We start from the raw sequence: 20,108 nt of genomic DNA, 5'->3' as shown, positions 1-20,108 counted from the left end.
GTATGTGTGTGTGTGTGTCAGAGAGAGAGAGATGTCACTCGTGTGTGTGTCAGAGAGAGACAGATGTCACTCGGGTGTGTGTGTGTGAGTGTGTGGATCAGAGAGGGAGAGATGTCTCTCTCTGACACACACCCACACACACACCCAGACCCCGAATGACACACACCCCAAGTCAGGGTGGTGAGTGACTTGGAGGGGAACTTGCAGGTGGTGGTATTCCCAAGTACCTCCTGCCCTTGTCCTTCTGGATGGAAGTGGTTGTGGGTTTGGGAGGTGTTGGTGAATTTCTGCAGTGGATCTTTTAAATAGTACACACTGCTGCTGCTGAGTGCTGGTGGTGGAGAGAGTGAATGTTTGTAGATGTGGTGCCAACCAAGTGGGTTGTTTTGTCCCGGATAGTATCAAGCTTCTTGAGTGTTGTTGGAGCTGCACCCATTCAGGCAAGTGGGGAGTATTCCATCACACTCCTGACTTGTACCTTGTCGAAGAGGGATAGACTTTGGGGTGTCAGGTGATGAGTTACTCTCCCCAGTCTCAGACCTCCTCTTGTAGCCACTGTGTTCATGTGGTGATTCCTTATGAGCCTCTGGTCAATGGCAACCCCCAAGGATGTTGACAGTGGGGGATTGAGTGATGGTAATACCGTTGAATGTCAATGCTTGGTGTTTCCCAAGGGAAGGTGTGGCCTGGAATAGTGACATGAAATGCTGTGTGTACTTTGCAGATTATTAGCCAGGAGCCTAATCAAGGGATAGAATATGAATATTATCTATCACGATACCACAAGCAGCCTGAAGGTTACTTCTGGAGTGTTGGCTCATGGAGTCTGTGCAGCAAGGAATGTGGAGGAGGTGAGTGCCTCTCAGCCCTTGGAATTCCACCTTTTTAGTTTTCCGCATTCTTCATTTAACGGAACACTTTATTCTGAGCATGAAGCAGCAGCCACACGACGAGATTTTCTGCTCAGGGATATTATGACACTCCTCTGGAGAAGTTGGGGCTTGAACCCAGACCTTCTGGCTCAGAGCTAGGGGCACAGCCACTGCTCCACAAGGGTTCTTGAGGTTGCACTTGCGGACTGTAGACTGACTGGGAAAGATAGATGGCTCTTGGTCACAGACAGGACGGGGTGTTATAACCATGGTCACATTCTGGAGGCTGGGCTGGGTTGGGGGGAGCTCTAACCCTCGACCTGACCTGGAGATCCCATCATGCCATTTTGTTGGCACCATGACCAATATTTATTACCTTGGTTTTGTGCCTCAAGATTTGTTATCACTGTTGCCTTTGTGGGAGCTGGCTGTACACGTTTCTGATCTTACAGCAAGTGATGACCACTTCAGAGGAGGCCACCCCACTGCCTGTATGGGGCTTTGGGAGTCTCCGGCGATGGGTGGCAGGCGCTACCTAAAGGCAGCGCTGTCTGCGGACCCCTGGATCCACCAGCTATCTGACCACCCACCCCCAATCTTGGGGAGCAGTCAGGTATTGTGATCAGCAAAGCTCAGAGGCCACCAGGAGACACTGAGGAATTCCCTGGCATCTATTGCTTGTTTACTGTGGGTGAGCTTTTAATTAGAGTGGGAGATTTATTGTGTTGACATGAGTGATCCCACACCACCCATTTTTCTTTATCCTCCCCTTTCCTTGAAGTTGAGGTAATTTGCCTTTGGGGGCGTGAGAATGACGTTTATACAAATACAGTTTCTCGGTTTCTGCTGCCAACAGGACAAAGATAGTACAGGAGTGAATGCAAAATTGTGCAGATGGTTTGCGCATCTTTTTAAAAAAATGTTGGCCCACCTCATTTAGTGTGTTGAAGGCAGTGGGAGTGATTGAGATAAAGGGATATTTTGCGGGGTCTCCCTGCGGTACAGTGTGAGAGCTCCTGCCTATTGACCACTGTTCCTGCGATCGTGTGCCCTCTCTGTGTCCCGACAGGCTACCAGACCCGGCTGGTGTTCTGCACCATTGACAACGAGGCCTACCCGGATTATCTGTGCAGGGACCAGGTCCGGCCCAGATCCAACAAAACCTGCAACTCCCAGAGCTGTCCACGGACCAAACAGTGAGTGAGCACCATTCTTCACTCAACCCTGTGCAACAACTGAACATACAGTTGCAAGGCATGAACCGGCAGCTATTAACCCGGACAGGATTCCAGGGATAATATCCTGGCCTGGGATCCCAGGGATAATAACAGCCAGGTCCTTGAAGCGACACTGTGATGTTTGCCTTCTTAACTTTGCTTCTTGTTTTTTCTGACATGTGGTTGTACTGTGTATAGCTGGAATTTAACTTTTTATTTCATTTCTCTATATCCTGTTACTAAGGATTGTACCTAGGCACCCTCTACCTAAGATAGCGCTGAGTGTTCGTGACGTTGTTACCCTGTAACTAATGTTGCAACTGAAGAAGCTGTACCCAGCTATCTCTGTCCCTAAGATAGCACTGTTAGTGGTGACTTGTATAACTTTTCACCAATAAAGCTGAAGGTAGCACGGTGTCTCAGTGGTTAGCACTGCTGCCTCACAGCACCAGAGACCCGGGTTCAATTCCAGCCTCGGGTGACTGTCTGTGTGGAGTTTGCACGTTCTCCCAGTGTCTGCGTGGGTTTCCTCCGGGTGCTCCAATTTCCTCCCACAGTCCAAAGGTGTGCAGGTCAGGTGAATTGGCCATGCTAAACTGCCCCATTGTGTTAGGTGCATTAGTCAGAGGGAAATGGGTCTGGGTGGGTTACTCTTCAGAGGGTCGGTGTGGACTGTTTGGCCCAAAGGACCTGTTTCCACACTGTAGAGAATCTAATCTAATTCAGGGATAATAACCCAGTCTGGGATTCTGGGGGTAAAATCCCAGCTGATGACTGCAGGGGTCATAACCCATGACCCACTTTCCCCCCACAAGTGGCCTTGGTTAAAGACTCTCTCTCCCCCCCCCACCTCAGTGGCTTTGAGGGAAATGATGCACTTCCCCCTCACCAAGTGACTGTGAGGGTGATATTGCACACTCAGAATTGATGTTGGATATTTCTGTCTGATAGTTTACTAGCAGTGGGGGACGTGGAGATGGGTGATGGTGCGATTGAGCTGGGTGTTGCTACAGGGGCAGAGTGTGGGTGAGGAATAAGAGTAAGGGGGGTGAAGGGTGGCATAAAGATAGATTGTTGGGGTTTTTGCTTCATTAACTGATGGGGCAGTCTCGAGGAGCTGAAATGGCTTGTTCCAGCCCCTTTGCCGAGTAGTAATTAATCAAGGGAACACCTTTCTGTGAGCCATACTTTGGAACTGAGTTGTTTCTTACCAAAACATTTTAAAAGCAAACATTTATTCCATGTGCAAAGGCTTTCATTCATACCCAAACCAAGTGTCTGGACCTCAAGCCAGTGCCTGACGCCGAGAGTTTCCAGGTAACCATGACAGCTCTGTGGGATGTGCGCACTGGCTAGCTGATGCAATTTGAGCGTGCTCAGAATGCTTCATGGAGTTAATGGAAAGTGGTGTGGTGTGCTTTCTAATAAAGTCGCAGCTTGCTTGGTGCAGGGCTCCTTGGGGGGAGGAGTGTGATGGAGTGGTCAGTGCTGGAGCTTATGCTATCTCTGGTGAGCCGCAGTCCTGCATTAGAGGTGATCAGAGCTCCTTGCACTGCAGGGTGGGGTATTGTTTCTGCCTCTTGTTTTCTACCTTGTGATTCCAAGTCAGCTCCAAGGTGAGTTACAATCTCTTTCTTTGTCTTGTCAGTCAGCTATTTCTATCCAGCCTATACTTTGCTTGTGGTCTGTTGAAGCATATTTAAACCTTCCAACTAGCAAAGTAATTCATTCTGTGACTGAGCAAATTTTGCTTTTATTTTAGTGAAAGAGAACTCCACTTCTTTTTCTCTTTGTGATTCACCTGTCCAAATACTACCACACCCTCCTGTAACATCCAATACCAACTGTCCTCATTGCTGTGTTCCAGCAGTGCTCTTACTGTGAATTCACAATACCATTGAAACTCGAGCTCAGGCTGACTCAGCATCAGCACTTTCATGAGAGGTCTCTGTGTGTGTGTGTCTGCTTGTGTTAGTGTCTGGGGGTGTCGGGGTGTGTATGTGTGTGGGTGTGTGTAGGTGTGTCGGGGTGTGTGTGTAAGTATATGCATTTGTGCACAGGTGTCCCTACCAGTGTGTGTATAGGTGTGTGTGTGCGTGCAAGTGTTTCTGTTAGTGTGTGTGTGTACACGCACAGCTATCTCTCTTTGCGTGTCTGTGTATGTGCAGATGTGCAGCTGTCTCAGAGTGTCTGCAGAGATTGTTGTCACTGTGTGTGTGCGTGTCTGTGTGTGTGTGTAGGTGTTTCTGTTTGTGTGTCCAGGTGTCTGCATTAGTGTGTGCACGTACAGATATCTTTAACTGTGTGTGTTTATGTGCACGTGCAGTGTCTCTGTCAGTGCGTGCGCACATGCAGGTGTGTGTGTGTGTATAATGTGTGAGAGAGAGAGAGAGAGAGAGAGAGAGAGACATAGAGAGAAAAGTCCTGTACAGATGACCTTAAACTCTGACTGACTGTCTCCCAATCACAAATACCAACACCAATTTTCTTCTAAACATCACTGTTACATTTACCAGTTTCTGCTGATTTGATGGGGAATTGTAACTGAACAAACTGCACCCGGCCAGTATCCCGTCACCAAGTCACCCTTTATTTCGGTGTGTTTAGTACTTGACGCTGGTCCAGCTCCCTCAGAGCCAGCTCTCCAAGTGAATGGAGCTTCTGACACCCATGTTCTTATCTCTCATCTGGGGCTCCCTGATTGAACCAGATTACCAGCCCCAGTTGGGGCTCCCTGATTGGACCAGATTACCAGCCCCATCTGGGGCTCCCTGATTGGACCAGATTACCAGCCCCAATCAGGGACCTCCTACTCCATGAGGTTCACGTGGCTGACCTCATGACAATCACTACAGCAACACTGGGTGTTCTGCGGAGCTGGGGGGTTTAGTGTTGTTTGTGTCAGGGCTCTGTGATGACCCAGTCTAGCTTGGGAGCCCTGTAGAACAATGCTGAGTTGACAGGCCAGAGCATGGATTCAGTAACAATGCCAGCTGCCCATGCTGTATTTACTGGAGCACAGGACTGGTCTGTGGGAACAATCTTGTGTAGATCATCATCATTGTCATTGAATTTTTAACAGAAATACAACCGAATTTAATCTAGACGCTTATTGAACGTGCCACATGGCAAGAGTCTATTTGCTGTTTCCACTGGACAAGCCTAGTCACCCTGACCCTACCTGAAACCATTTCACATTCCTTTTTCACTCCTGTCCTAATCTACGCCCCCCCTTTATAAAGCATTACTGTCTAGGGCCCCAGTCTGGGTGACTTCCCACTTGGATTTGTTGGTGACTTCCTGTCTTGCTTTGAAAGCCCTTGGATTCAGATTCTCCTAGAAACATCTCTACGTTTGATCTCCCCATCCCTTGGAAACATCTTTTCTACGTCTACCGCCATGGAAACTGTCTTCTATACATTTGCCCCCATGGAAACATCTTCTCCAACCCACCGCCCCCCAGTGGCAACATTTCTGTGATTCCCCACCCCCACCCCATGGAAACATCTCCTCTCTCTACCCCACCCCCACCCCATGGAAACGTCTCCTCTCTCTACCCCACCCCCACCCCATGGAAACATCTCCTCTCTCTACCCCACCCCCACCCCATGGAAACATCTATTCTCTCTACCCCACCCCACCCCATGGAAACAACCTTTCTAAGCATCCCCCCCCCCCATGGAAATATCTTCACTATGGTTTTCCCACAACCCCTCAGCTGTGTGTATGTCTCTCCCCATCCTGACTGTGGACACTTATGAGTGAGATTGCTCTCTTGTTACCCCTTGCCCTTTCTGAAAGAGGCAGTGTCACAGTATGTTGATGGACAGCCCGAGTATGTGTGAGTGTTGTCACCTTCTATTTGGTGTATGATACCATCAGACTACAGGCGGTCCTCAGTGTCCGCCTGTAATCCTGTTGACACCGGGTTCTCCCATTGAATGGGGGGTGGTGGTGACTGGGTGGCAAGGGGTATTCACTGGAGGACATTGTGCGGGGCACGGCTTCCAGATGGTGCCCTTTGTTGACGTTGCTTGTGGATTGATGAGCAGCTGGAAGACGACAGAGTGGAGTATGTGTTCGGTGACGTGTGGGAGAGGACAGCAGACCAGGTCTGTGTACTGCACCTTGTCGGAGCCAGGTCAAGTGGAGGTGGTTCGGGATGACTCCGAGTGTGCTGCAGTGACAGTGAAGCCCCTCACACACCAGGCCTGCAACCAGCTACAGTGTGCCAGCTGGCGGACCACTGACTGGACTGAGGTAAGGCTCAGCAACTGGCATCGGTTCACTCACCCAGTTTCCCAACTGCCTGTGCTCATGTGTATGTAAATCTAACACCAACTGTTCACACCCACATAGACATATACACACACATACGCTCAGACAGGCCCTCTCTCTCTCTCTCTCTCTCTCTCTCTCTCTCTCTCTCTCGCTGTCTCTGTCTCTTTCTCTGTCTCTCTCTGTCTCTGTCTGTCTCTATCTCTCTCTCTCTGTTTTTGCCTCTATCTCTCTGTGTCTCTCTCTCTCTCTCTGTTTGTCTCTGTTTCTCTCCGTCTTCTCTCTCTTTCTCTCTGTCTCTGTGTCTCCCTCTGTCTCTCTATCTCTCTCTCTGTCTCTATCTCTCTCTGTTTCTGCCTCTATCTCTCCGTCTCTGTTTCTTTCCATCTTCTCTCTCTCTCTCTGTCTGTCTCTGTCTCTGTCCCCCTTGGTCTATACGTAAGAATAAAGGAGTAATGTTCTGAGCAGCCTGCCTCCAGTTTGGTTGCTGGTGTTGATTAGTTATTGTGTGGCGTGTTGCAGTGTTCGGTATCGTGTGGTGAGGGTGTCCAGACGAGGTCAGTCTCCTGTGTGCTGGAGTCGGGAGGCCAGCTTCCAGATTTTGTCTGTTTAGCTCAGACCAAGCCGCCCGCAGTCCGTGTTTGTCTGCTCAATTCCTGCACAGACAACTTCTCCTGGTACATCGGGGCGTGGAGCGCAGTAAGTGCCAGCTTCCTATCCCTCTTCCTTCCTTTACACCCTCTTTCCTCCCCCCAACCTATTTGTCCACTATCCCTTTAAATCCATTGAGGAATTCGTAAGGTGCATGAGATGAGTATTTGGATAGAAATGGTATGGAGGGATATGGGGAAAAGGCAGGCAATTGGCACTAGGGGATAGAATCAAAGCAGACATGAAGGACTGAATAGCCTCCAGTGATTCAGTGACGATACACTTGACAAGATGAGTTTATATTCTCCCCACTCTCTGGGTTAACTCAGCGGTTGTTTTCTTTTCTCAGTCACTCAGTGACTGTCTCCCCAGTAGGTGGCGATATCCTCCGCTGTTCTGTTTGAAAATTCGGTTGGATCGCCTTCAATTTTTTTTTCTCTCTGGAGATACATAACATCAATGAATCCAGTTCGACCTTGGGCTGAATGCATGTTTTTGCTAGATTGTCTCGACCTTTAACCTGGGCAAACCTTACTTAGGTCGTGATTTACAGTTGACTTTGAAGCGAAACAAATTATTTATCGTATATATTAATAACTTGGCTGAGGAAAGTGAACGCACTGTAGCCGGGTCTGCGGGCGACACACAAAAATAGGTGGGAAAGATTGGTGAGGATGGCACAAAGAGTCGGCAGAGGAACAGGTGAAGTGAGTTGGCAAAATCTTGTTAGATAATGTGGGGGAGAGTTAGGTTGTGCACTCTGGCAGGATGAAAAGAGGAGCTGAATATTATTTAAATGGAGAAAGACTGCAGAAAGCTACAGAACAGAGGGATTTGGGAGGCCTTGTGAATGGATCAAAAAACAACTAGCATCCAAGTCTACCATAGGTAAGGCAAATAGAATGTTGGGCTTGATTTCAAAGGGAATGGGGTATGAAAGTAGGGAAGCCTTGCAGGAACTATACAAGGCAGTAGTCAAATCACAGCTGGAACACTGTCAGCAGTTCTGTTCCCCCCTTCTTTATTAGTTCATGGGCATCACTGGCTGGATCGGTATTGATTGCCTAGGGGATATTTTGCTGTGGGGCTGGAGTCACATATAGGCCAGGCCAGACCAGGTAAGGATGATAGTTTCCTTCCCGAAAAGGTATTAGTGAACCAGATAACCTTTTACACCAGCTCTGTAGGGTGTCTATGGGCGGGAGGTTCCTGACAGGAATGGCATTATGGGAGAGACGGTGATGGGTCCAATGGGGTTGGGGGTGAGGTCCCTGACTGGTGATGTCATCCATGGGGGGGGGAGGTGTGAACCCAAGTTAGGGTGTTTACCGAAATGTCTGTTTGAGTGATGCTTTGGAGAGATGGGAAGAGCACTGAGAGTGTGTGCTGATGGCAGGAGGCCTGGGGTAAAGTGGAGCAAGCCATTGTGCAATTTTTGTACCTGCTTTTTCTTCTTTTTTGCGGTGAGGTTTGTTCCCTTTGTCTCACTCATCCCTTCGGTTGGGAGGAGCTGACTGCCTCTGGTTTCCTTTGCAGTGTTCAGTCACGTGTGGAGAGGGCATACAGAACAGGCCGGTGTCCTGTATGTCCCACTCAGGTGGGAAAGTGCCGGATTTTGCATGCTCTGCTCAGGTGAAGCCCTCATCCACCCAGTCCTGTGTCCCCGATGACTGCAGCGAGTTCTTCTCCTGGCACGTGGGTGTCTGGGGTCTGGTGAGTTTGCAAACTAGTTTCCCCTTCCTTGCTGCCTCACTGCAATCGGGTCGTGTGTTGATCTCAAATAAAAATCATTCCTTGTCACGCATTTGGCACAGGGGTTTTTTTGCACGAAGCCCACAATGATTTGCTTTGAGGAATAGTTGGATAGGTTAAACTTTCCAATGAGCATTCATTACTGACTGTGTTTCAAAATTCCTGTGAAATATCGTCCGTATATGGCTACAGGTGGGGCAGAGATTCTGCAATGTTGGAGATTTGGGAGCGTGTGCTTCTCTCCAAATTCACCGAGGTTCCTTCAGACAGCACCTTGCAAGCCCACCGCCTCCACCATCTGGAAGGACAAGGGCAGCAGATACATGGGAACACGACCACCTGCAAGTTCCCCTCCAAGCCACGTATCATCTTGGCTTGGAAATATATCGCTGTTAAAAGAACAAAGTAGATTCCAGCACAGGAGCAGGCCCTTCAGTCCTCTAAGCCTGCACCGATCCAGATCCTCGATCTAAACCTGCCACCTATTTTCTAAGGATCTGTATCCCTCTGCTCCCTGCCCATTCATGTATCTGACTAGATACATCCTAAAGGACGCTATCATGCCCACCCTTACCACCTCCACTGGCAACATGTTCCATGCACCCACCACCCTCTGTGTGAAGAACTTTCCACACATATCTCCCCTAAACCTTTCCCCTCTCACCTTGTTCTGTGACCCCCTTATAATTGAGTCCCCCACTCTGGGAAAATGCTTCTTGCTATCCACCCAGTCTGTGCCTCTCAGGAACTTGTAGACCTCAATCAGGTCCCCCCTCTACCTTGGTCTTTTTAATGAAAATATTCCTAATCTACTCAACCTCTCCTCATAGCTCACACCCTCCATACCAGACAACATCCTGGTGAACCTCCTCTACACCCTCTCCAAAGCATCCACATCCTTTTGGTAATGTGGGGACCAGAACTGTATGCAGTATTCCAAATGTGGCTGAACCAAAGTCTTATGCAACTGTAACATGACCTGCCAACTCTTGTACTCAATACACCATTCAATGAAGGAAAGCATGTTGTATGCCTTCTTGACCACTCTATCAACCTGCATTGCCACTGAACACACAGATCTCTCTGTACATCAATTTTCCCCAGGACTTTTCCATTTACTGTATAGTTCGCTCTTGAATTGGACCTTCCAAAATGCATCACCTCGCATTTGCCCGGATTGAACTCCATCTGCCATTTCTCCACCCAACTCTCTAATCAATCTAGCTTCTGCTGTATTCTCTGACAATCCCCTGCACTACCTGCTACTCCACCAATCTTAGTGTCATCTGTAAACTACCTATACCTTCCTCCAGACCATTTATGTATATCATAAAAACAGTGGTCCCAGCACGGATCCCTGTGGAACACGACAGATCACGGTTCTCCATTTTGAGAAACTCCCTTCCACTCTTACTCTGTCTCCCGCTGCCCAGCCAGTTCTCTATCCATCTAGTTAGTACACCCTGGGCACCATGTGACTTCACATTTTCCATCAGGTGAACCTTATCAAATGCCTTACTGAAGTCCACGTAAATGACTTACAGCCCTTCCCTCATCAATCAACTTTGTCACTTGCTCAAAGAATTCTATTAGGTTTGTAAGACATGACCTTCCCTGCACTAAACCATGTTGCCGATCACTGATAAGCCCATTTTCTTCCAACTGAGGATAGATCCTATCCCTCAATACCTTCTCCAGCAGCTTCCCTACCAGTGACATCAGGCTCACCAGTTTATAACTACCTGGATTATCCCTGCTACCCTTCTTAAACAAGGGGACAACATCAGCAATTCTCCAGTCCTCCCGGACCTCACACATGTTCAAGGATGCTGCAAAGATATCTGTTGAGGCCCTAGCTATTTCCTCTCTCGCTTCCCTCAGTAACCTGGGATAGATCCCCTCAGGACCTGGAGACTTGTCCACCTTAATGCCTCTTAGAATATCCAACACCTCCTCCCTCCTTCTGCTGATTTGACCGAGAGTAATCAAACATCTCTCCTTAACCTCAACATCCGTCATGTCCCTCTCCTCGGTGAATATGATGCAAAGTACTCATTAACAATCTCACCCATTTTCTCTGACTCCACACATAACTTTCCTTCCTCGAGTGGGCCAACCCTTTGTCTCATTACCCTCTTGCTCCTTATATGCAAATAAAAGGCTTTGGGATTTTCCTTAACCCTGTTTCCTTAGCCCCCTTTAGCCCCCTTAATTCCTTGTTTCAGATTGGTCCCACTTTCTCCGATATTCTTCCAAAGCTTTGCCTGTCTTCAGTCACCAAGGCCTTAAGTATGTTTCCTTTTTCATAGAACATAGAACATAGAAGAATACAGCGCAGTACAGGCCCTTCGGCCCTCGATGTTGCACCGATCAAAGCCCACCTAACCTACACTAGCCCACCATCCTCCATATACCTATCCAATGCCCGTTTAAATGCCCATAAAGAGGGAGAGTCCACCACTGCTACTGGCAGGGCATTCCATGAACTTACGACTCGCTGAGTAAAGAATCTACCCCTAACATCTGTCCTATATCTACCCCCCCTTAATTTAAAGCTATGCCCCCTCATAATAGCTGACTCCATATGCGGAAAAAGGTTCTCACTGTCAACCCTATCTAAACCCCTAATCATCTTGTACACCTCTATCAAGTCACCCCTAAACCTTCTTTTCTCCAATGAAAACAGCCCCAAGTGCCTCAGCCTTTCCTCATAGGATCTTCCTACCATACCAGGCAACATCCTGGTAAACTTCCTCTGCACTCGTTCCAATGCCTCCACATTCTTCCTATAGTATGGCGACCAAAACTGCACACAATAGTCCAGATGCGGCCGCACCAGAGTCTTATACAACTGCACCATGACCTCAGGACTCTGGAACTCAATTCCTCTACCAATAAAAGCCAGTACGCCATATGCCTTCTTCACTGCACTATTTACCTGGGTGGCAACTTTCAGAGATCTGTGTACATGGACACCAAGATCCCTCTGCTCATCCACACTACCAAGTATCTGACCATTAGCCCAGTACCCCATTTTTTGTTACTCATACCAAAGTACCTCACACTTACCCACATTGAGCTCCATTTGCCACCTTTCTGCCCAGCTCTGCAGCTTATCTATATCCCGCTGTAACCTGCCACATCCTTCCTCACTGTCTACAACTCCACTGACTTTCGTGTCATCCACAAACTTGCTCACCCAACCTTCTAACCCCTCCTCCAGGTCATTTATAAAAATGACAAACAGCAATGGTCCCAAAACAGACCCTTGCAGAACACTGCTAGTAACTGCACTCCAAGATGAACCTTTACCATCAACTACTACCCTCTGTCTTCTTCCAGCCAGCCAATTCCTAATCCAAACCTCTAACTCACCCTCAATGCCATACCTCCATATTTTTTGCAGTAGCCTACCATGGGGAACCTTATCAAATGCCTTACTAAAATCCATATACACCACATCTCCCACTTTACCCTCGTCCACCTCCTGAGTCACCTTCTCAAAGAATTCAATAAGGTTTGTGAGGCACGACCTGCCCTTCACAAAACCATGCTGACTATCCTTGATCACATTATTCCTATCCAGATGTGCATAAATCCTATCCCTTACAATTCTCTCTAAGACTTTGCCCACAACAGAAGTGAGATTCACCGGCCTATAGTTACTAGGGTTATCCCTACTCCCCTTCTTGAACAAGGGAACCACATTTGCTATCCTCCAGTCTTCTGGCACTATTCCTGTAGACAACGAGGGCATAAAAATCAAGGCCAATGGCTCTGCAATCTCTTCCCTTGCTTCCCAGAGAATCCTGGGATAAATGCCATCAGGACCAGGGGACTTATCTATTTTCATCCTTTCCAGAATTTCCAACACCTCTTCCCTACATACCTCAAAGCCGTCCATTCTAATTAATTGTGACTCAGTATTCATATCGACAACAATGTCCTGTTCCTGAGTGAATACTGACGAAAAGTATTCATTCAGTGTCTCCCCAATCTCTTCAGCCTCCACACGCAACTTCCCACTACTATCCTTGACTGGGCCTATTCCTACCCTAGTCATTCTTTTATTCCTGACATACCTATAGAAAGCCTTTGGATTTTCCCTAATCCTACCAACTAAGGACCTTTCATGTCCCCTCTTGGCTGGTCTCACAATTTCACCTCTCATCCATGGTTCCCTAACCTTGCCATTTCTATCCTTTTCACAGGGACATGTCTGTCCTGCACTCTAATCAATCTCTTTAAAAGCCTCCCATATATCAAATGTGGATTTACCCTTAAACAGCTGCTCCCAATCCACATTCCCTGGCTCCAGTTGAATTTTGCTATAGTTGGCCTTCCCCCAGTTTAGCACTCTTCCTTTAGGACCACTTTTGTCTTTTTCCACGAGTATTCTAAAACTTATGGAATTATGATCACTATTCCCAAAGTCATCTCTGACTGAAGCTTCAACCACCTGGCTGGGCTCATTACCTAACACCAGGTCCAGTATGGCCCATTCCCTAATTCCGCCAGGTCAAAGTCCTGGAATTCCCTCCCAAAGGGCATTGTGGGTATACTTGCAGTACATGGACTGCAGCGGTTCAAGAAGGCAGCTCACCCCCACCCTCTCAAGGGGCAACTAGGCACGGGAAGTAAACCTGCTCCAACCAGTGACATCCTCATCCTGTGAGTGAGTAAACAAGAAGGCTTATAATGTGGATAAGATATTAAGGCGCATTGTTGCGAAAGACAATGTTTCTCCCCCTTCCTTGTGAGTTATCAATCACTAACTGTGCTATCCTGGCCAAACCAGTTCCAGGATTATTTTGCAAACTGTGGTGAATGGGTGGAATTGTAGAAAGCCAAACACATGCTTCAAATGAAGATAAAGGACACCTCTCTCACAATGACGTTCTTCAACAAGGCCATGTTAATGCTCTCTCTCCCTCCCTCTCGTATTGAGATCTATGACCAAGCAAGGCACTAGAAATATCTGTTGTGTGAGCCATTATTCACCGGGTTGTCATCGGTAACCATTCAGGTGATAATTGGGTGAGATTTGAATGTAGCGGTCCTTGCAGAAGCTCCTCATCAAGGATTGACATCAAACTGAGCAGTTACTCACTGCCTCATTCCGAGCATGGGATAAGGCAGTGATTGGGTGTTGGGCGTTCCATCAGATCCATTTACAAATTTGACAAAAACAGAAGGAAAGATGAGGGGGTCACATTGGTGTTACTCACAGGATGGGGTTGGAGAAGCCAGTAGATTCAGGGGTGTAACGTTGGAAGACAGAGACAGCAAAATAATACAGAAGATCCAAATAACAACTTCATGTAACACCTTTAATGTAATGTAGGGCCTTTCACAGGAGCGTGACAAGGGATTTGAAGGAGATCTGCGATGGGAGTGGTCTATAAGGTCCTGACTGTAGAGGTTCATAGCAGCGACCAACATCCATTTGGTCTGAGTCTTTGGATTATTGGAGGGGAGGACAGCTTACTCTGTACAGTTTAAAGAGAAACGACATGAATATAAAATGACCAGAATGTGATGTTGGCTGAGGAATGTATTAGCTGGAGCCTGGGGAACACTCCCCTGCCAAGTGTTCCTCCAAATAGTGCCAAGGGATATTCTCTATCTGAGAGGGTGGGGCAAGGGGAGTGTTTGACCCCCATTCAGAACTGCTAAGGGTCTGTTTTGAGCTTTGACTGGGAGGGCTAGAGCATTGTGAAAGGTCTGGGAATGGCTGATTTATCCTGGAAACATCTAGCTGCTGGCCCGGAGAGGTTGATGTTTCTGGGCATCTGGAAACCCAGTGCAAGATCGGAAAAAGGGCTAATAATTGTTTGTTAACGGCCCAGCGCCTGGCCAGCAGGCCTGACAGGGGTTTTGTTTTCTCAGAGTGGGGTGGTGTGATTGTCGGAGGGTTTGATCCAGCCTAGCCTGGCGCTGACTGGTGTTCTCTCCGCAGTGCTCCAAGAGCTGTCAGACAGGAAAGCGGAGACGTCAGGTCATCTGCTATGACCAGGATCGCAAACATCAGGACCCGGAGAAATGTGACCCACGTGCCTATCCCCGGGAGTTTGAGGATTGTAACAGCCAGCCTTGCTTCCTGCCCCAAAGTGAGTCAGTGCTGATGAAATTATTCTTGCTCAGTTCTTATTGACCGCCTGTTGCTTTCTGAGGATTGTTCCTGTTCAACCTCAGATCCTTCCTTCCTTCTTTCTTTCTTTCTTTCTTTCTTTCTTTCTTTCTTTCTTTCTTTCTTTCTTTCCTTCCTTCCCTTCCCTTCCTTCCTTCCTTCCTTCCTTCCTTCCTTCCTTCCCTTCCCTTCCCTTCCCTTCCCTTTCTTCCTTCCCTTCCTTCCTTCCTTCCTTCCTTCCTTCCTTCCTTCCCTTCCCCTTCCTTTCTTTCTTCCTTCCCTTCCTTCCCTTCCCTTCCCTTCCCTTCCCTTCCCTTCCCTCCTTCCTTCCTTCCTTCCTTCCTTCCTTCCTTCCTTCCCTTCCCCTTCCTTTCTTCCTTCCTTCCCTTCCCTTCCCTTCCCTTCCTTCCTTCCTTCCTTCCTTCCTCCCTCCCACCCTTCCTTCCTTCCTCCTGTTGCTTTCTGAGGATTGTTCCTGTTCAACCTCAGATCCATCCTTCCTTCCTTCTTTCCTTCCTTCTTTTTTCCTTCCCTTTCCTTCCTCCCTTCCCTTCCTTTCCCTTCCCTCCCTTCCCTTCCTTCCCTTCCCTTTCCTTCCCTTCCCTTCCCTTCCTTTCCCTTCCTTCCTCCCTTCCTCCCTCCCTTCCTTTGTTCCTTCCCTCCCTTCCCTTCCTTTCTTTCTTGCTGTATGGGGAAGGAGTGCTACGTTCTCCACCCGCCCCCCTGTTCCCGAAGTGGCTGCACTGGGACATGTCCTGCAGTCAGGATAGGTGCTACAGCAATGCTGCCTTCAAGATATCGGTCTGGAGAGGGGGTGGGGGGCAGATGGCACTGGGAGTCCCGGGGAGGGGGGTTTATTTGGATGTCGAGAGGAGGAGGCATGACAGGGTTGGGGGTGGGGGAGGTCGAGGAGGGAGTGTCGGGCTGTGCTGAAGGGAGGATTCTGGGGAAGACACCGAACAGGGTGAGGGGTTTCTGGGAGAGGAGGTGGAGCGGAGTCTGTGGATGGAAGGGTGGGGGTGGGGAAGGACAGGTGATGGAGGTGGTGGCAGAGGAGAGGGCGAGAGGGGTGGCAGGGGGCTAGGCAGGGAGAGCAGGAGTGGGAGTTAGGGTGGAGTTGGGTGGGGGGGGTCAGAGGGTGAGAGGTCACTGGGCAAGGGGAGTAAACGCAGTCTCAGGTTGAGGAGGAGGGACAGCCTCCAGTTCCTGTCAGTGCCACCAAGCCATTGTGGCAGTCATCTCTCCACCAACCTTCACCATCTCCTGAAGCATTCCTCGTGTCACTTTGTCTCCTTTCCTCAGAGGTGCCCAGCTTTCCAGATCCGACCGGATTTAACCCGGACGAGGACTTGTCGGCATTCCCGAACGCTGGATCTCCTCTGTTTCCTGGTGAGTCATTGTCTGCCCTAGGCCACTAACCAGAGTCCCAGTGGGAGCTGTCAGAGACTGGAGGGATCTCTGGTGGGAGACAGTTGGATTCATCACCTCTCGACATGGAGGTCTGTTCTCAACAAGTTCGATCGAGTCATGAGGGCTATAGGGATAAAAGGGGAGGGGGAGAAAGTGGGAACAGCATACAGTGTTGGATATTAGCCTTTATCATATCGAATGGTTGAGAAGGTTTAACGGGCTGAATGGAGTGACCAGCGGGAACACCCTGCCCACTGTCTCACTGCGGGAACGCCCTGCCCACTGTCTCACTGCGGGAACACCCTGCCCACTGTCTCACTGCGGGAACACCCTGCCCAGTGTCTCACTGCGGGTACACCCTACCCCCTGTCTCACTGCGGGAACGCCCTGCCCACTGTCTCACTGCGGGAACGCCCTGCCCACTGTCTCACTGCGGGAACACCCTGCCCACTGTCTCACTGCAGGAACACCCTGCCCAGTGTCTCACTGCGGGAACACCCTTCCCAGTGTCTCACTGCGGGAACGCCCTGCCCACTGTCTCACTGCGGGAACACCCTGCCCAGTGTCTCACTGCGGGAACACCCTTCCCAGTGTCTCACTGCGGGAACACCCTTCCCAGTGTCTCACTGCGGGAACACCCTTCCCAGTGTCTCACTGCGGGAACACCCTGCCCAGTGTCTCACTGCGGGAACACCCTTCCCAGTGTCTCACTGCGGGAACACCCTTCCCAGTGTCTCACTGCGGGAACGCCCTGCCCAGTGTCTCACTGCGGGAACACCCTGCCCAGTGTCTCACTGTGGGAACGCCCTGCCCAGTGTCTCACTGTGGGAACGCCCTTCCCAGTGTCACACTGTGGGAACACCCTTCCCAGTGTCTCACTGCGGGAACACCCTGCCCACTGTCTCACTGCGGGAACACCCTTCCCAGTGTCTCACTGTGGGTACACCCTGCCCACTGTCTCACTGTGGGAACACCCTGCCCAGTGTCTCACTGCGGGTACACCCTACCCCCTGTCTCACTGCGGGAACGCCCTGCCCAGTGTCTCACTGCGGGTACACCCTGCCCCCTGTCTCACTGTGGGAACGCCCTGCCCAGTGTCTCACTGCGGGAACACCCTTCCCAGTGTCTCACTGCGGGAACACCCTGCCCAGTGTCTCACTGCGGGAACGCCCTGCCCAGTGTCTCACTGCGGGAACGCCCTGCCCAGTGTCTCACTGCGGGAACGCCCTGCCCAGTGTCTCACTGCGGGAACGCCCTGCCCAGTGTCTCACTGCGGGAACGCCCTGCCCAGTGTCTCACTGCGGGAACGCCCTGCCCAGTGTCTCACTGTGGGAACGCCCTGCCCAGTGTCTCACTGTGGGAACGCCCTTCCCAGTGTCACACTGTGGGAACACCCTTCCCAGTGTCTCACTGCGGGAACACCCTGCCCACTGTCTCACTGCGGGAACACCCTTCCCAGTGTCTCACTGTGGGTACACCCTGCCCACTGTCTCACTGTGGGAACACCCTGCCCAGTGTCTCACTGCGGGTACACCCTACCCCCTGTCTCACTGCGGGAACGCCCTGCCCAGTGTCTCACTGCGGGTACACCCTGCCCCCTGTCTCACTGTGGGAACGCCCTGCCCAGTGTCTCACTGCGGGAACACCCTTCCCAGTGTCTCACTGCGGGAACACCCTTCCCAGTGTCTCACTGCGGGAACACCCTTCCCAGTGTCTCACTGCGGGAACACCCTGCCCAGTGTCTCACTGCGGGAACGCCCTGCCCAGTGTCTGACTGCGGGAACGCCCTGCCCAGTGTCTCACTGCGGGAACGCCCTGCCCAGTGTCTCACTGCGGGAACGCCCTGCCCAGTGTCTCACTGCGGGAACGCCCTGCCCAGTGTCTCACTGCGGGAACGCCCTGCCCACTGTCTCACTGCGGGAACGCCCTGCCCAGTGTCTCACTGCGGGAACGCCCTGCCCAGTGTCTCACTGTGGGAACGCCCTGCCCAGTGTCTCACTGCGGGAACGCCCTGCCCAGTGTCTCACCGTGGGTACGCCCTGCCCAGTGTCTCACCGTGGGAACGCCCTGCCCAGTGTCTCACCGTGGGAACGCCCTGCCCAGTGTCTCACCGCGGGAACGCCCTGCCCAGTGTCTCACTGCGGGAACGCCCTCCCCAGTGTCTCACTGCGGGAACGCCCTCCCCAGTGTCTCACTGCGGGAACACCCTCCCCAGTGTCTCACTGCGGGAACGCCCTGCCCAGTGTCTCACTGCGGGAACACCCTCCCCAGTGTCTCACTGTGGGAACGCCCTGCACAGTGTCTCACTGCGGGAACGCTGTTTCGAATGTATGTTGAAGAGTGGGTGCCGTCTCCTCTCGGAGTTGATGGTGTATATTCCTGTCACGTTATCCTGATCCTGCAGAGTGGACTCCTGCCTGGCAGCCTTTGTTTCCGACCTATCATTCCAGGTGATGGACCCTCCCTGTCGTCTGTGTTTCCCACCGGGTCTCTGTGACCATTCCTCCAGAGCCTCTGAACTGTTGAAGCCGGGGCTATAGTAATTTGGTCTGTCTTTGTGGAACGTGAGTGGTTGTCCCCAGCCCCTGGTCAGCAGCCATGTTTGGATCCTGGTGATGGGCTCCAGTGAAACCCACTGGGAGAAAATGGGGTCTGCAGATGCTGGAGATCAGAGTAGAGAGAGTGGTGCTGGAAAAGCACAGCAGGTCAGGCAGCATCCGAGGAGCAGGGGAGTCATTGTAAGGGCTTATGCCCAAAACACCGATTTTCGTGCTCCTCAGATGCTGCCTGACCTGCTGTGCTTTTCCAGCACCTCCCTCATGACTCCAGTAAAACCCATCCAGCATTCGCTGTGTGTTCACTCACTCCAGCACGTTGCCACTGAAACCTCATCGTCTTCCTCTGCCCATTTTCTTTTCCAGGAGCCCATTCTCCGGACTACCTGCCAGACGGTGGGGAAACCAACCTCCTTCCTGTGCCCCCAGGACCCAGCAGGTGGGATCTCCCCCAGCTGTACCCACCTACCTCGGATTCAGACCCTCCAGCCACCAGCTACATCCCTGACCCCTCGAGGACATGGCTGCCCCTAATGGGTCCAGACAGACGGGACTGTCACACCGAACCGTACGGCTGCTGTCCAGATGGATACGCCACAGCCACTGGACCAGGAGGACAGGGCTGCCCCACCATCCCCTGCTACAAGAGCAGGTAACCAGTTCGATTCCTCCCCATGAGCCCCTAACGTCTGAGTGGATGGTGAACTTTCACCATTAAGGGAGGCTTCTTCTGACCCACTTCAGAGGCCGGGGGACAGCCCAGGGGGGGAGGGAGAGCTTACTGCATGGTCAGAGGTATCATCTCCTCAGCTCAGATATAACAAAGGCTCCCTCCTGGCCACTCAGGCAAACGGTAGCACTCACAGGCAACTGTTTGACTCAGAGCTGGGAGGAGCCAGCTTCTTCTTGGGTGCCCTGCCCAACATCTAATCCCCACAAAAGGTCACGGCCAAAACAAACTGACAATTGCACCATTATTATGACTCGATGAAATATGACGAGGCGAGGTGGTGTTTCCAGGATGTCTGAGGGCCAGTGATTGGGGAGAGTTGGACGAGGATGGTGTTTGGGGAGAACTGGACAAGAGTGGTGTTTGGGGAGAGTTTGAAAACAGCATTTGGGGAGAGTTGGACGAGGGTGGTGTTTGGGGGAGAGTCGGAAGAGGGTGGTGTTGGGGGGGAGAGTTGGACGAGGGTGGTGTTGGGGGGTGAGTCGGAAGAGGGTGATGTTGGGGAGAGTCGGA

At 50.8% G+C, this 20,108-nt stretch overlaps 1 protein-coding gene across 4 annotated transcripts in view; it reads left to right on the top strand.

Moving 5' to 3' along the window:
- paplna (papilin a, proteoglycan-like sulfated glycoprotein) overlaps nt 1-20,108 on the top strand; it is a 130,726-nt gene that overhangs the window by 59,807 nt on the left and 50,811 nt on the right. For 3 of the 4 annotated variants that reach the window (XM_072569474.1, XM_072569473.1, XM_072569471.1), the window contains exons 9-17: nt 725-851; nt 1,942-2,068; nt 3,341-3,406; nt 6,142-6,349; nt 6,890-7,066; nt 8,555-8,731; nt 14,730-14,880; nt 16,203-16,289; nt 19,232-19,517. In XM_072569474.1, the coding sequence (XP_072425575.1) occupies nt 725-851; nt 1,942-2,068; nt 3,341-3,406; nt 6,142-6,349; nt 6,890-7,066; nt 8,555-8,731; nt 14,730-14,880; nt 16,203-16,289; nt 19,232-19,517 (1,406 nt within the window). The remainder of the gene's footprint in view (nt 1-724; nt 852-1,941; nt 2,069-3,340; nt 3,407-6,141; nt 6,350-6,889; nt 7,067-8,554; nt 8,732-14,729; nt 14,881-16,202; nt 16,290-19,231; nt 19,518-20,108) is intronic. The other variant, XM_072569472.1, reaches the window with a different exon arrangement.

This window comes from Chiloscyllium punctatum, chromosome 4, assembly GCF_047496795.1.
Source record: "Chiloscyllium punctatum isolate Juve2018m chromosome 4, sChiPun1.3, whole genome shotgun sequence".
NCBI lineage: Eukaryota > Metazoa > Chordata > Chondrichthyes > Orectolobiformes > Hemiscylliidae > Chiloscyllium > Chiloscyllium punctatum.
Note: the sequence above shows the minus strand (reverse complement) of the source record. Positions and strands in the feature narration are given on the sequence as shown.